The sequence below is a fragment of the Chiloscyllium plagiosum genome, unplaced genomic scaffold (genome assembly GCF_037043375.1).
Source record: "Chiloscyllium plagiosum isolate Xiang-an unplaced genomic scaffold, Cpla_swu_hap1 HiC_scaffold_53X, whole genome shotgun sequence".
Lineage (NCBI taxonomy): Eukaryota > Metazoa > Chordata > Chondrichthyes > Orectolobiformes > Hemiscylliidae > Chiloscyllium > Chiloscyllium plagiosum.
In genome coordinates, this window is record NW_028270191.1 from 20,800,552 (window position 1) to 20,816,450 (window position 15,899).

The window sequence follows — 15,899 nt, forward strand, 5'->3', positions numbered from 1 at the left end:
ATTGTTCTTTTAAATTGTAACACCCAGATAATACGACAAGTTTATTTTTACTCTGTCCCCTTTTCCAGGCGGTATGCAGCAGGGCGTGGGCTTTGGAGGTGGATCATCTGCCTTTCAGACCTCGCTGAATTTAGGTGTGAGTAACAGATCGATGTCGAGTGGACAAACTTCATATCAAATGAAGAGCACAGGACTGAGTCAACAAGGGTTCATTTAAAACCAACAGTCTCTCAAAGCAGTTCATTGTCAGAGGTTATACATCCCCTAAGTACTGCATTTAGTGCAGTGGTTAATATGTTTGGATTCACTTCATGTCTGCTTTTCAGAACATCTTAGTAAATCTGTTCACATTTCATAGTTTTTTGACATGAAGTTAACATTGACATCTTAACCAGTGCACCAAAGAAAGTAAACTTTGTAAAGGTTTGGGTTTGTGGGAAAAGCAGTCAAGTAACTCATGCTATCTTTGTTGGTATCTTTAAAATGGGGAACTAAAGCCAGGCTTTTGCTGTTGAACTCTCTTTCGATATTATGTACAACATTGTATTGGGGATTTACTTTTTCTGTCCTACTCAATAAACGTCTAATCAGCACATCTGGATTAGTTTTTGAACAGCACATTATTAAGTTCACAAAAAGAACAATTTTCATCCTTAGTTGTGAAATTCAAGAACTATCCATTCCTATACCATTAACTTTCAAGAAATATTACGATATTTAGAAAGATGACACTGTATTTTGTACATCAACTGACAGCACAAATACATCATCACTGAAACTATTGTTATGGACTCGAACCGCTCCCCTCAAAATATTTTAAGAAGGTAGCCTAGACTCGAACTTGTTCTTATTATAACGGTGAATGTAAAACATCTGTTCCAGATGCAATGCGAATTGTCAAACGACTTAATGTTAATCTGTAGTTAAAATACAATCAAAGAAAGACAAACTTAGAATGATTTAACTTGATTGGAAAACTTAATAGGATAATAGGTACAGTAACTATTACTAATTAACTGTTCAGTTATAGCAACATCCCACAAACAGCACTCCCTGGCAAAAAGAAAAAATCAGACACTAATTCATGCATGCACTTCTGCAACTCAGGAGGAAGAGAAACATTAATGGGAAATTCAGAGAGAGTGGCAGCCAGGAGACATTCACTGAAGCTTCCAACTATGTTCAGGACACAATAGGTTCTGATATTACTGAAAAAAAATCGATAACCCAGATATCTGGACCTGTGAGAGCTGGACACACCTATTCAGGCTTTTCTTCAGAAAAAAAAACCTCCCAAGCTGATTACTCAAGTGATCTTCAATACTCAGCTCGAGACCCTTGCCTTGCCACCTCTCCAAAATGAAACAGAACAAAATAAATTCTTAAAATGACCACGCAGTGCACAATCACTGAAACCACTCAGTAGACACTCACGGGCACCATTTAGTACACACTCACGGGCACCACAGTACACATTCACTGACACCACAGTGCACACTCATTGACACCACTCAGTACACATTCACTGACAACACACAGTACACACTCACAGGCACCACCCAGTACACACACACTGGCACCACCCAGCACCCTCTCCCTGACACCACTCAGTACACGCTCACTGACACCACCCAGTACACACTCACTGACACCACTCAGTCCACACTCACTGAAACCACTAAGTACACAATCACTGACACCACCCAGTACACACTCACTGACACCACTCAGTACACACTCACTGACACCATACAGTACACACTCACTGACACCACTCAGTACACATTCACTGACACCACTCAGTACACAATCACTGACACCACTCAGTACACACTCACTGACACCATCCAGTACACACTCACTGACACCACACAGTACACAATCACTGACGCCATTCAGGACACACTCACTGACACCACGCAGTACACAATCACTGACACCACTCAGTACACACTCACTGACACCACTCAGTACACACTCACTGACACCACTCAGTACACGCTCACTGACACCACTCAGCACCATCTCACTGACACCACTCAGCACCCTCTCACTGACACAACTCAGTACACAATCACTGACACCACTCAGTACACACTCATTGACACCACCCAGTACACACTCACTGACACCACACAGTACACAATCACTGACACCATTCAGGACACACTCACTGACACCACGCAGTACACAATCACTGACACCATTCAGTACACACTCACTGAAACCACTCAGTACACACTGACTGACACCGCGCAGTACACACTCACTGACACCACCCAGTACACAATCACTAACACCACACAGTACACACTCACTGATACCACTCAGCACCCTCTCACTGACACCACTCAGTACACGCTGACTGACACCACCCAGTACACGCTCACTGACACCACTCAGTTCACACTCACTGACACCACTCAGTACACAATCACTGACACCACCCAGTACACACTCACTGACACCAATCAGTACACACTCACTGACACCATACAGTACACACTCACTGACACCACGCAGTACACAATCACTGACACCACTCAGTACACACTCACAGGCACCATTTAGTACACACTCACTGACACCACAGTACACATTCACTGGCAGCACTCAGTACACACTCACTGGCAACACACAGTACACACTCACTGACGCCATGCAGTACACACTCACTGACACCACTCTGTACACACTCACTGACACCACACAGTACACGCTCACTGACTCCACACAGTACACACTCATTGACACCACAGTACACATTCACTGACACCACAGTACACACCCACTGACACCACTCAGTACACATTCACTGGCACCACTCAGTACATACTCACTGGCACCACTCAGTACACATTGACTGACACCGCGCAGTACACACTCACTGACACAACTCAGTACACACTCACTGACACCACTCAGTACACAATCACTGAAACCACGCAGTACACACTCACTGACACCACTCAGTACACACTCACTGACACCGCGCAGTACACACTCACTGACACCACTCAGTACACGCTCACTGACACCACACAGTACACAATCGCTGACACCACCCAGTACACACTCATTGACACCACACAGTACACTCTCACTGACATCACCCAGTACACACTCACTGACACCATGCAGTACACGCTCACTGACACCACACAGTACACTCTCACTGACACCACCCAGTACACACTCACTGACACCACTCAGTACACACTCACTGACACCACACAGTACACTCTCACTGACACCACTCAGTACACACTCACTGACACCACGCAGTACACACTCACTGACACCACACAGTGTACGCTCACTGACACCACTCAGTACACAATCACAGAGACCACGCAGTACACAATCACTGACACCACACAGTACACACTCACTGACACCACTCAGCACCCTCTCACTGACACCACTCAGCACCCTCTCACTGACACCACTCAGTACACACTCACTGACACCATTCCAAACACACTCATGAACACCACACAGTACACAATCACTGACACCAGTCAGCACCTTCTCACTGACACCACTCAGTACACACTCACTGACACCATTCAGTACACACTCACTGACAGCATTCAGTACATGCTGGCTGACACCACGCAGTACACTCTCACTCACACCACTCAGTACACACTCACTCACACCACTCTGTGCACACTCACTGACACCACACAGTACACGCTCACTGACTCCATGCAGTACACACTCTCTGACACCACCCAGTACATGCTCACTGACACCACACAGTACACTCTCACTGACACCACTCAGTACACACTCACTAACACCACCCAGTACACACTCACTCACACCACACAGTACACGCTCAATGACACCACACAGTACACAATCACTGACACCAGTCAGCACCCTCTCACTGACACCACTCAGTACACACTCACTGACACCATTCAGTACATGCTGGCTGACAACACGCAGTACACAATCACCGACACCACTCAGAACACACTCACTGACACCGCTCAGTGCACACTCACTGACACTACTCAGTACACACTCACTGACACCAGTCAGTACACACGTGCTCACACCACTCAGTACACACTCACTGGCACAAATCAGTACACACTCACTCACACCACTCAGTACACAATGAATGACACCACGCAGTTCACAATCACTGACACCACTCAGTACACAATCACTGAAACCACTCAGAACACACTCACTGACACCATGCAGGACACACTGACTGACACCGCGCAGTACACACTCACTGACACAACTCAGTACACACTCAATGACACCACTCAGTACACAATCACTGAAACCACTCAGTACACACTCACTGACACCACTCAGTACACACTCACTGACACCATGCAGTGCACACTGACTGACACCGCGCAGTACACACTCACTGACACCACTCAGTACATGCTCACTGACACCACTCAGTACACAATCACTGAAACCACTCAGTACACACTCACTTGACACCACGCAGTACACAATCACTGTCACCACCCAGTACACACTCACTGACACCACGCAGTACATGCTCACTGACACCACACAGTACACACTCACTGACACCACTCAGTACACACTCACTGACACCACCCAGTACACACTCACTGACACCACACAGTGTACACTCACTGACACCACTCAGTACACAATCACTGATACCACTCAGTACACACTCACTGACACCACACAGTACACACTCACTGACACCACTCAGCACCCTCTCACTGACACCACTCAGTACACGCTCACTGACACCATTCCATACACACTCATGAACACCACACAGTACACAATCACTGACACCAGTCAGCACTCTCCCACTGACACCACTCAGTACATGCTCACTGACACCATTCAGTACACACTCACGAACACCACACAGTACACAATCACTGACACCAGTCAGCACCTTCTGACTGACACCACTCAGTACACACTCACTGACACCATTCAGTACACACTCACTGACACCATTCAGTAAATGCTGGCTGACACCATGCAGTACACTCTCACTGACACCACTCAGTATACGCTCACTGACACCACTCAGTACACAATCACTGAAACCACTCAGTACACACTCACTGGCACAACACAGTACACAATCACTCACACCACTCAGTCACTGACACAATTCAGGATACACTCACTGACATCACTCAGTACACAATCAATGACACCACCCAGTTCACAATCACTGACACCACTCTGTACACACTCACTGACACCATGCAGTGCACACTGACTGACACCGCGCAGTACACATTCACTGACACCATTCAGTACACACTCACTGACACCACACAGTACACAATCACTGAAACCACTCAGTACAAACTCACTGACACCACTCAGTACACACTCACTGACACCGCGCAGTACACACTCACTGTCACCACTCAGTACACGCTCACTGACACCACTCAGTACACAATCACTTGACACCACGCAGTACACAATCACTGACACCACTCAGTACACAATCACTTGACACCACGCAGTACACAATCACTGACACCACTCAGTACACGCTCACTGACACCACACAGTACACTCTCACTGACACCACCCAGTACACACTCACTGACACCACGCTGTACACGCTCACCCCTGACACCACACAGTACACTCTCACTGACACCACCCAGTACACACTCACTGACACCACCCAGTACACACTCACTGACACCACACAGTGTACGCTCACTGACACCACTCAGTACACAATCACTGACACCACGCAGTACACTCTCACTGACACCACTCAGTACACACTTACTGACACCACGCAGTACACAATCCCCGACACCACTCAGCACTCTCTCACTGACACCATTCAGTGCGCACTCACTGACACTACTCAGTACACACTCACTGACACCACTCAGAACACACTCACTCACACCACTCAGTACACACTCACTGTCCCCTCCATCCCAACTGTGTAAACACGGACTGCAGTGAGACCTAGTTTGAGGGGAAGAATGTAGAATATCTTTTGAGTGCACATTGGGTCAGATTTGAAATGACATATTCAATGTTCACAATTCTCTGTTGGTGCGAGTCTCTGTCGCGGCAGAAAAGGAAATTATTTGCTGCTGAAAACAGCCAAGGCAGCCAGTTAGGAGGCTGGAAGAACACAGCAAGCCAGGCAGCATCAGGAGGTGGAGAAGACAACATTTCGGGTGTAAGCCTTCTTCAGGGGTGGGCCTGAGGGTCAGGGGAGCTGCAGATAAAGAGGGGGCTGTGGAGGAGGGTTTGGGTGGAGTGAGGAACAGAGTGGTGAGGTCAGGATAGGTGAAGACAGGTAGAGGGTATGCCCTGATTGGTCAATGGGAGGAATGAGTCCGGTTGGTAGCTGAAAGGAAAGGTCGGTTAGAGGACTGGAAGGAAGTGCGAGGGGCTGGGAACGGAGTCGGGGGATGGGGAGGGAGGTTATTTGAAATTGAGGAACTTAATGTTGAGTCCTCCAGGCTGTAGGCTACCAACTGGGTTCATTTCTCCCATTGATCAATCAGGCCGTACCCTCTACCTGTGTTCACCTATTACTGCCTCACCAGTCAGCCCCTCTCTCCACCCAAACCTTCCCCCAAACACCCCCACCCCTTTACCTGCAGCTCCCATTATCCCCACCCTCAGTCCTGAGGGAGGGTGAGACCCAAAACATTCATTTCTCCACCTCCCGATGCTGCCTGGCTTGGTGTGCACTTCCAGCCTCCTGCTTGTCTACCTTGGGTTCCAGCATCTGCAGTATTTTTGTCTCTACCTGAAAGCACCCATCCTTATCCCGACATGATATTGAATGGTGTGCAGTGAGGAACTGCTGCATCATATACAGGCAATAGGGAAATCGCTGCTGCATGCCACTTTGGCAGCTCTGCTGCTTCTCTCCTGCTGCACTGACGTTGCTTTTACATCATGGGGTGTTTTAGGGCTCACTTCTCATCGGTCATGAAATGGTCAAGAGTGCTTGTGGTAAGTCATTGGGCTGCACCCAGTGGGCAAATGCCCAGGGTCACAATGTAAGGTGAGGTTACAGTTGCATGACACCTTCAATGTCTGGGTGTGTGTGTGCAATGCTTTGGACAGTCACACATGGCCTGGACACAGAGAAATCTCCCTCACAGCACAATGTACTTACTCCAACTACATGGGCCCTGGCCACAACCATTTTCATTTCCATTGAGCACTTGTGGTTTTCAGGAGAGTGGAAGCTCTTTGGGCCGTGAGTTCTGTGAGTCGATCTGAGTCTTCATCTGCACACTGGGCCTGATAGCATCAAGCCCATCTGGTCAACATGCCAGCAGTGGTATGTAGCTGGGGGTGAGGGTAATGGGAGCTGCAGGTCAAGGGGAGGGTCTGTGTGGAGGAGGGTTTGGGTGGAGAGAGTGGGGCAGTAGTGAGGCAGTGATAGGTGAACACAGGTAGAGGGTACGGTCTGATTGGTCAATGGGAGGAATGAAGCCAGTTGGTAGGTGACAGCTTCGAGGGTACTTTCTTCGGAAGTCAGGCTGTTGCTCACCATCGATAATTCGACCTGAGCCCTTTCGTGGTCTATCTCCGCCCCACTTTCACCGTGAGCTGTCCCACATTACCTTTTCACTTTTCTTCTGTTTGGACTCATCATGATTATGTTCCAGAGCCTTTTTCCTGCGGCACTGGACCCTGGATACCCGCAACCACCCTTGACTGTCTGTGGATGGACACCTCACATTGACCATGGTGCACCACTTCAGCAACGTGGCTGGGTAGCCCCGAACAATGAGTAACCAGCATCGTGACTGATACTGTACAACTCTGCTCCCGTGTTCCTGTCTCTCACTGGATTGATGACAATGGATTCACAGGGCTGACCATGGCCAACTCTCCAGGCTGCAGTAGTATGGTCAACCAAACCGTGACCACTCTGAGCAGCTCAGACCTTGCCCAAGCCCCTGGGCTGATATCAGAGACTGCCCAGAACTTGCCAAATTCCAAAGGTGATATTATTTTAGCCAGATTACACACCTTCCAATTAGACAATTTTGTTTTTAGGAAAGTGCTTGTCTTGAATCACACTGGTAGCCAGGAAGTCCCACAGGCTTCATTACATCTTATTTATTTATTTTTATTGTAAATAATAAGCCCTACTGTTCCCAATAAACTCTTGCCCACTGTGAAGCGAGGTACTCTAACATTGTTGAAGCCTTACAACTGCTGACACATTGAGAGTTATAGAGCTTCATCGAGTCGTGCAGCGCGGAGACATGCCATTTGGCCCAAACTGGTCCATGCTGACCAAAATGCGCATGCACTCTGACCCCATTTCCCTGCACTTGGCCCATATCCTTCTAATCCTTTCCTATTCATGTATTGGTCCAAATGCCTTTTAAATGTTGTTAATGTACCTACCTCAATAACTTCTGCTGGCAGCTCATGCCAGGTGAGAGAAACTGAGGACTGCAGATGCTGGAGATCACAGTCACAAAGTGTGGTGCTGGAAAAGCACAGCTTGGCAGGCAGCATCCGAGGAACAGGCGAGTCCTAGCTTGTCCACCTCTCCCTATAAATCAGATTGCCGTGTTCTGGCAACATCCTTGTAAATTCTTCTGCACTCTTTAAAGTTTAATAACATCGTTTCTATAGCAAGGTGACCAAACCTGAACATAATACTCCAAGTGTGTCCTCACCGATGTCCTGTACAACTGCAACTTAACCTCCTGACTTCTACACTCAAAGCCATGTCTGATGAAGACCGGTGTACCAAAGACCTTCTTCACTGACCTGTCTGCCTGTGACTCCAAAGAGGATTGATAGAGCGGTGGATGTGATCTCTATGTACTCCAATACGGCGCTCGATAAGGTTCCCCATGGGAGACTGGTCAGCAAGGTTAGATCTCATGGAATACAGGGAGAACTAGCCATTTGGATACAGAACTGGCTCAAACGTAGTAGTTAGAGGGTGGTGGTGGAAGGTTGCTTTTCATACTGGAGGCCTGTGACCAGTGGAGTGCCACAAGGATCGGTGGTGGGTCCACTACATTTTGTCATTTATAGCAATGATTTGGATGTTAACCCTGGTGTTATAGTTAGTAAGTTTGCTGATGACACCAAAATTGGAGGTGCAGTGGACAGTTAAGCAGGTTATCTCAGAGCACAATGGGATCTTGATGAGATGGGCCAATGGGCTGAGGAGTGGCAGATGGAGATTAATTCAGATAAATGCGAGGTGCTGCATTTTGGAAAGCAAATCAGAGCAGGACTTATACACTTAATGGTAAGGTCCTGGGGAGAGTAGCTGAGCAAAGAGACCTTGGAGTACAGGTTCATAGCTCCTTGAAATTAGAGTCACAGGTAGATAGGATAGTGAAGAAGGCGTTTGGTATGCTTTCCTTTATTGGTCAGAGTATTGAGTACAGGAGTTGGGAGATCATGTTGCAGCTGCACAGGACTGTGGTTAGGCCATTGTTGGAATACTGTGTCCAATTCTGGTCTCCTCCTATCGGAAAGATGTTGTGAAACTTGAACGGCTTCAGAAAAGAAGGATGTTGCCAGGGTTGGAGAGTTTGAACTATAGGGAGAGGCTGAACAGGCTGAGGCAGCTTTTTCATGCAGAGGGTTGTGCGTGTATGGAACGAGCTGCCACAGGAAGTGGTCGAGGCTGGTATAATTACAGCATTTAAAAGGTATCTGGATGGGTATATGAATAGGAAGGGTTCAGAGGGATATGGGCCAAGTGCTGGCAAATGGGCCCAGATGAGGTTAGGATATCTGGCCGGCATGGCCGAGTTGGACCGAAGGGTCTGTTTCCGTGCTGTACATCTCTATGAGTCTACGTCTCCACTTTCAGAGAACCATGCAGCTGAACTCCAAGGTCCCTCTGTTCCACTACACTCCTTAAGGCCCCAGCATTCAGCACGAAACTCCTACCTTGATCTGACTTTCCAAGATGCAAGACTCACACTTATCTGCATTAACCTGGGCCCACTTCCCCAGCTGATCAAGGTCCTGCTGCAATTTCTGATAACCTTCCTCAGTGTCCACCATCCCGCCTATTTTAGTCTCATCTGCAAAATCGTACTTCTTGTATTTAAAAAGCTGTGAGCAAAATACTCAACAATGAATCACTTACCCATTTCACTGCAATGTCACTTTTTATTTTACTCAGGCTGCATGGGGGATTGGCGGTGGGGGAGAGGGAGCGTGCAACGTTTCACAGCGCACAATTACCACGGCCTCTCTGTTCCCTCTCATGCACTTTGCACTGCTCATTCTCATAGAGGCTGACCAAGTCAGACAAAAAGCAACACCTCACCCCTCAATAAACTCCGTTATTCACCAAACTCCTCGGTTCAGATTCTGTTGCAAGCTGCACTCAGCGACCAAGTGCGCTCCAATCTCATTGATTGATAAAAACGGCGAGTTCGTTCATTTCCGGGTGGCAGACTGACACTTCCTTGGTGGAGTGCAGAGGTAGAAGACTCACAAGTGACTCACTAAAGATAGAAACTGTACTGAAAGGTTCAGACTTTATTCTACTTGAACGGGTCATTGGGAGGCAGAGGAGAGGAGCACAGGTTTAAACATGAATAGAGGAAGAAAAGATTGAATGCTGGGCTGCTCGCCTTTTCCCGACCTTCCTGTGAAATCGGGACCCAAATTGCATGATACAGAATGGGTTTCCACTTCGTGCATGTGATTTCCTGGACAGCGCTGGAGCAGATTGGGATGAACTTTCCAGAACATTTCTTCCCGAGTATGTCATGCAGTTCTTCTGACAAAGTTACTTTGGCAGAAGGTGAAATTCCAAAGGGACAGGGTGCTAGTTGGCGAGATGGCTGCTGTGTGCTGCCAAGTAATAGCAACAGCACAACTTCATTTGGGCTGGGGGTGGGTTTGCACCTGTCTACTCATCCTGCCCCTGACAATGTAAGCCAGTGGCAAACCACCACTGACTCACTGTCAAGAAAATGGTTCAGGATGAGACATCAGCAGACCACGAGTGAAGGACCCAGTTTTGGGCTGGGCACTGATGACGGAATGAAATTTGGAGAAAAGGAATAGGAAGGATTCCTTCTATGAATTCCCCCCATGAACAATAGGTCACTATCATCCCTGACTCCTGCACTGCCATTCTCCTGGATAACACCATTGTCTAGAAATGTAAATAGATCACCCAGAAATACATTCCGACCTGGGGTGTCTGAAGCACTACAAGGGAGTAGCTCAGCACCCAGTAACTGCTGGCCTTGCTGGTGATTCCGTTCCCTCGTGAATGAATCACCAAAAATGGACGCTTTTGTTTTCATTTGAACCCTTTCGAAAGTATTGGTTCCCCAAATCTATCAATCGAGCTTCTAGCAGACATTGTGACGCAACTCCAGAGCAAGTGAGACTGGCTCAGAGGTAGGGACATTACCACTGAACTGCAACGTTTACAATTGATGCTGGCTGGGGAACAATGGGCGCTGGAAGCTCTCGTCAATTCGCCCATTTGACCAGTTGGTGGAGCCTCTAGAACACAATCCTCAGGAACTGTGTGTCTGTGGAAAGAGGGTTCTTCCAAACGCCTGTCACACTCTGCTCTCTCTGCATCCTGTCAACCCGAACAAGCACCAAAACAGCTCAGTCCTCGAACTTTGTCAGCAAGGCTCACCTACAACTTCAATTCATAATTTCAACATCAGAAATCCGCTCAAAGACGCAACGTTTTAAGCAATAAAGACACATTTGTCGCGAAAAGGCAGCCTCTGGTTGGGCGGATCAACTTGCAAATGTTCAAAGCGGGCGGAGGTGGAGGGATGCACAGAGTCTCTGAGGGTTGGAGGGAGCCCAGACAGGGAGAGGCCAAAGTGGGTATTGGGCCAGAAGGAGTGTCATAACATGGAGAGGAGTGCGAGCCCCCCTTGGATCTGGGTGGTCCCGGGCATTGAGTGAACACGGACTTTTGGTGTGGGCAATGGGGGGCGGGGGGAGAATGGGTGACCGTTCAGGAGGGGACTGGGCTAGCAGCACACACTGCCGAGTTGAGGAAAGGCCTGAGACAGCTGATGACACAGAGTGGGCGTTGTCTCTGGGAGGAGAGAGAGAGAGAGGGAGAGAGGCTGGGCTCCCCCCAAGCGGACCCGTTCCCCCTCCCCCTTCCCAGCCCCGGGGGCACAGGGTGGCGGCTTGTTCCTTCCCTCTGTCGGCTGCTCCATTGTGGGCGGCTCCTTGTCAGCTGTCAGTCCCTTGGCCAGCCCCCTCACACATCCACTGGGACATAAAAGCAGCCGAGTCAGCCCTCAGCCCCACCGAGCCGTTCAGTTTCGGAGTGTGCTCTCTCTCTCTCTCTCTCTGAGTGTGGGTCTCTGTTTCTGTCCACCCCCTGAACAACCTCGAAATGACATCGCAAACCATCATCACCACCAGCAGCAGCAGCAGCAGGAAGAGCGGAGGGATAGGAACTAGAGGGAGCATGCATGGATCCGGGTTTTCCGCCGGCTTCAATCGGTTGGGAGGCGGAGGGAGTTTTCAGACATCCCGGCGCGCCCAAAGTGTCGTCCTGGGACCAACCCAGAGGATGTCAGCCTCCAGATTCTCCACTGGCTCTCGGATGTCCGGCATCGGCAGCAGCAGAATGAGTCTAATAGGAGGGGGCTCCGGCAGGATGGGCTTCGGGGGAATGAGTTCTCAGGGGCTGATCCAGAGAACCGCTGCCCTGGACCTGAACGCGCCTTTACCCCAAATCGACACCAGTCAGAACGTTGTCCGCCTGCAGGAGAGCCAGCAGCTCCAGGGACTCAACGACCAATTCGTTGATTTCCTTCCCAGGGTAATGCTCAGTGGGGTCCAGGCAGGTGGGTCTCTAAACTGGGTTCTCTGTGTCTTTCCTCTCTTGTCTTAACTGTCTGTCCATCTCACCCCGCCAGGTTCGGCACTTGGAACAGGTCAATACTCAGCTGAGTATCAAACTGAAACTTCTGCAGGATCAAGGCGAATACAAATCCAACATCGAGAGCATGTTCCAGTCCTACATTGAGAATCTGAGGAACCAACTGGACACGCTTCGCAAGGAGAAGGAGAGGTTCGATGCTGAACTGCTCCAAATGCAAGGGCTGGTCGAGGACTACAAGGGCAGGTCAGTGAGCTGCTGCCGGACTTGGTCCCGTATCGCTTCGGAGGCGGTTTCCTATCGGAACGAAACCAAATCCCAGCTGCAGAATGAGATCACTTTGACAAACGGCCACAATGTGAGCTGAGGGAACGGGCCGCAGCGTTGCTCTGTCGGCGCCACTGAACTGCACACGGCCGGGCTGTTACTGTCTGGGAAACACCGGCAGAGGGACTGATCCAGCTCAGAACCTGGTTTGACAGGGTCTAGTTGGTGGCGGGAGGGGGAGGCGAAGAATAACGGAGACTGAGACAAACAGGGACTGTGATAGGGACGGGCCAGAAAGACTTGAGCCTCGGTAAAACAATCTCTTTCATTCCAGATACGAAGATGAAATCAACAAGCGCACAGAAATGGAAAATGAGTTTGTCCTGGTCAAGAAGGTGAATGTTACAAAGCCACACGCTCCAGTTCTCCGTTTGCGGGCACCTTTGGTCAGTTTGATCCAAGTATTTTCTCCCTGTGCTCTTTAGGATGTCGATGACTCGTACATGAGCAAGGTGGAGCTGGAAGCGAAGCTGGAAGCCCTGACCGATGAAATTGAATTCCTGCGGACTATCTATGACGAGGTAAATATGTGCCTTGCCTCACCAGCTGTCCTTTTGCCAATCTTTTGTCCATTCAAGTCTCATGCAATGTAGCCCGAATGGTTTCCAATCACCTTCCAATCTTTCTCCCCGTGCCCTGTAGGAACTCCGGGAGCTCCAGGCCCAGATTCAGAATACATGTGTCAACGTGCAATTGGAGGGTGGGCCGAAGCTCAATGTGCAGGAGCTGTTGGACATCGCCAGGAAACAGTATGAAGCTTGTGCCCAGCAAAGCCGCGAAGATGCGGAAGTTTGGAAACGGACCAAGGTGAAGGTTCCTATTCTTTGGCCCATCTTTCTGACTCGGGCAGGAGCGTGAACTGTGGGACTAACTCGTTCTCAATATCTGTTTGCAGATGCAGGAACTGTCCATGGCGGCTGGACAAGGTGGCGATGATATCAATGCGCTGAAGGTAGAGATAAAGCAGACAACAGATCAGATCCGGAGAATGAATGCAGACATTGATAACCTGAAAAAAGAGGTACGCACAAGTCTAAAATCAAACTGAACACTGAAAAACACTTTTAAACACCTCTCTCTCTCTCCCTGTCTGTCTCTCCGTCTTTTCTGGCTTCTCTCCCTGTCTCACACGATCCAAAAAGCAATAATTCGTTCAGAAGCGATTGAAGGGTCGGCTGAATGCGGTCCATTTCTAACCGCCTGGGGGGCTCCCGGTTGTCTTTCCCGATGGGAATGTGTTGCTGGTCAGTCTGCAATCCACACCGTCCCGCTTTTCCCAAATCATGGGGAGGAGGGCGAGCCTTTTTTTTTGCCAAAGTCTCGCTCGGAGCACTGGGGCTGAGCCTCAAACACTGAAGGAACTGACCAAATGAATATTGATGTTCCTCAGCGTGTGAGACTGGAGGAAGCGATCCGGGAAGCGGAGGACCGCGGTGAGATGTCTCTGAAAGAATGTAAATGTCGGATTTCGGATCTGGAAAACGCCATCCTCCAAGCTCAGCAAGAGCTTTCCGCACAATGCAAGGAATACGAACGGCTGATGAGCATCAAGCTTGCACTGGACATTGAAATTGGCACCTACATGAAACTACTGGAGACAGAAGAGACGAGGTAAGATAAGGGCTAGTTGCTAATCGCAGCCATCACATTGAGTGCTGTGCAGGCAAATTCCAGTCTGCACTTGCAGTTGACTGGTAGCTGTGATCCCTGAGAATGGAATGGGATGGAATACAGGCAGTGTGAATGTGAAGGTGGTTCTGTAATCAGTGACTGACCTCCAGGTTCCACTGAAAGGTCAGGACCCCCACTCCTCACCCTCCAATAGCTTGCTGTCACCTACTACCTGTGGCAACAGGAACGACTGGGCACTTTGCCCGAGGGCAAGGAGCCTGACTGTGCCCATTCAGAAGTGTAGCCCAGGAGATGTCAGTGTCCCTGGGAGAGGGAGATACCTGAGGAAACAGAGGGAAGTCTGACTGTGATTTCCTGTCATTGTCCGCTATAATCTGAGAATGTTTCCTTTCTCAACAGGATGGCAAGTGGGGTAAAAACCCTCAACATCCAGCAAGTACAGAGCCAAGGTAAGAGAATGTCTGTTCTGAGTGAAGGTCGATGATTCTTTCTCCTCAGTATCTGCCCAGCTCCATTCCAATCAGCCATCATCACTCCCCACCTCACAAACCTGATGCTTTCACCATTTGACTTTGCAAAATGGTGCCGAATCTCCACCCTTTGCCATCCTATTTAACATCCCTGATTTACATCACCACACCAGCTTTCAATGTTTAGGACTAGCTTCCATCACTCCTCCCTTCTCTCTCCCTTCTCTGTCTCCTTCTCCACAAACTAGATTTTCCGCCACCTTTTTCTCATCGTCCTGGTAGATTTCAAGGTGGAAATTGTTTCTTTGATTAAGCTCCTGCAAAACATCTTGGGCTATCGTACTTCACTAAAGATACGCTGTGAATTGTAGTCATCTTTCATGTTGCAATTGTTCTTTTAAATTGTAACACCCAGATAATACGACAAGTTTATTTTTACTCTGTCCCCTTTTCCAGGCGGTATGCAGCAGGGCATGGGCTTTGGAGGTGGATCATCTGCCTTTCAGACCTCGCTGAATTTAGGTGTGAGTAACAGATCGATGTCGAGTGGACAAACTTCATATCAAATGAAGAGCACAGGACTGAGTCAACAAGGGTTCATTTAA

At 48.9% G+C, this 15,899-nt stretch overlaps 1 protein-coding gene and 1 pseudogene across 1 annotated transcript; both read left to right on the forward strand.

Moving 5' to 3' along the window:
• Positions 1-7,867: 7,867 nt before the first annotated feature.
• LOC148134672 (uncharacterized) lies at positions 7,868-13,136 on the forward strand (annotated as a pseudogene).
• On the forward strand, positions 12,993-15,899 carry LOC148134673 (keratin, type II cytoskeletal 8-like). Its single transcript, XM_087985487.1, has 8 exons — positions 12,993-13,111; positions 13,467-13,527; positions 13,618-13,713; positions 13,835-13,999; positions 14,088-14,213; positions 14,583-14,803; positions 15,224-15,273; positions 15,751-15,899. Exons 1-8 carry the CDS (start codon positions 12,993-12,995, stop codon positions 15,897-15,899), a joined length of 987 nt encoding a protein of 328 aa, XP_087841613.1.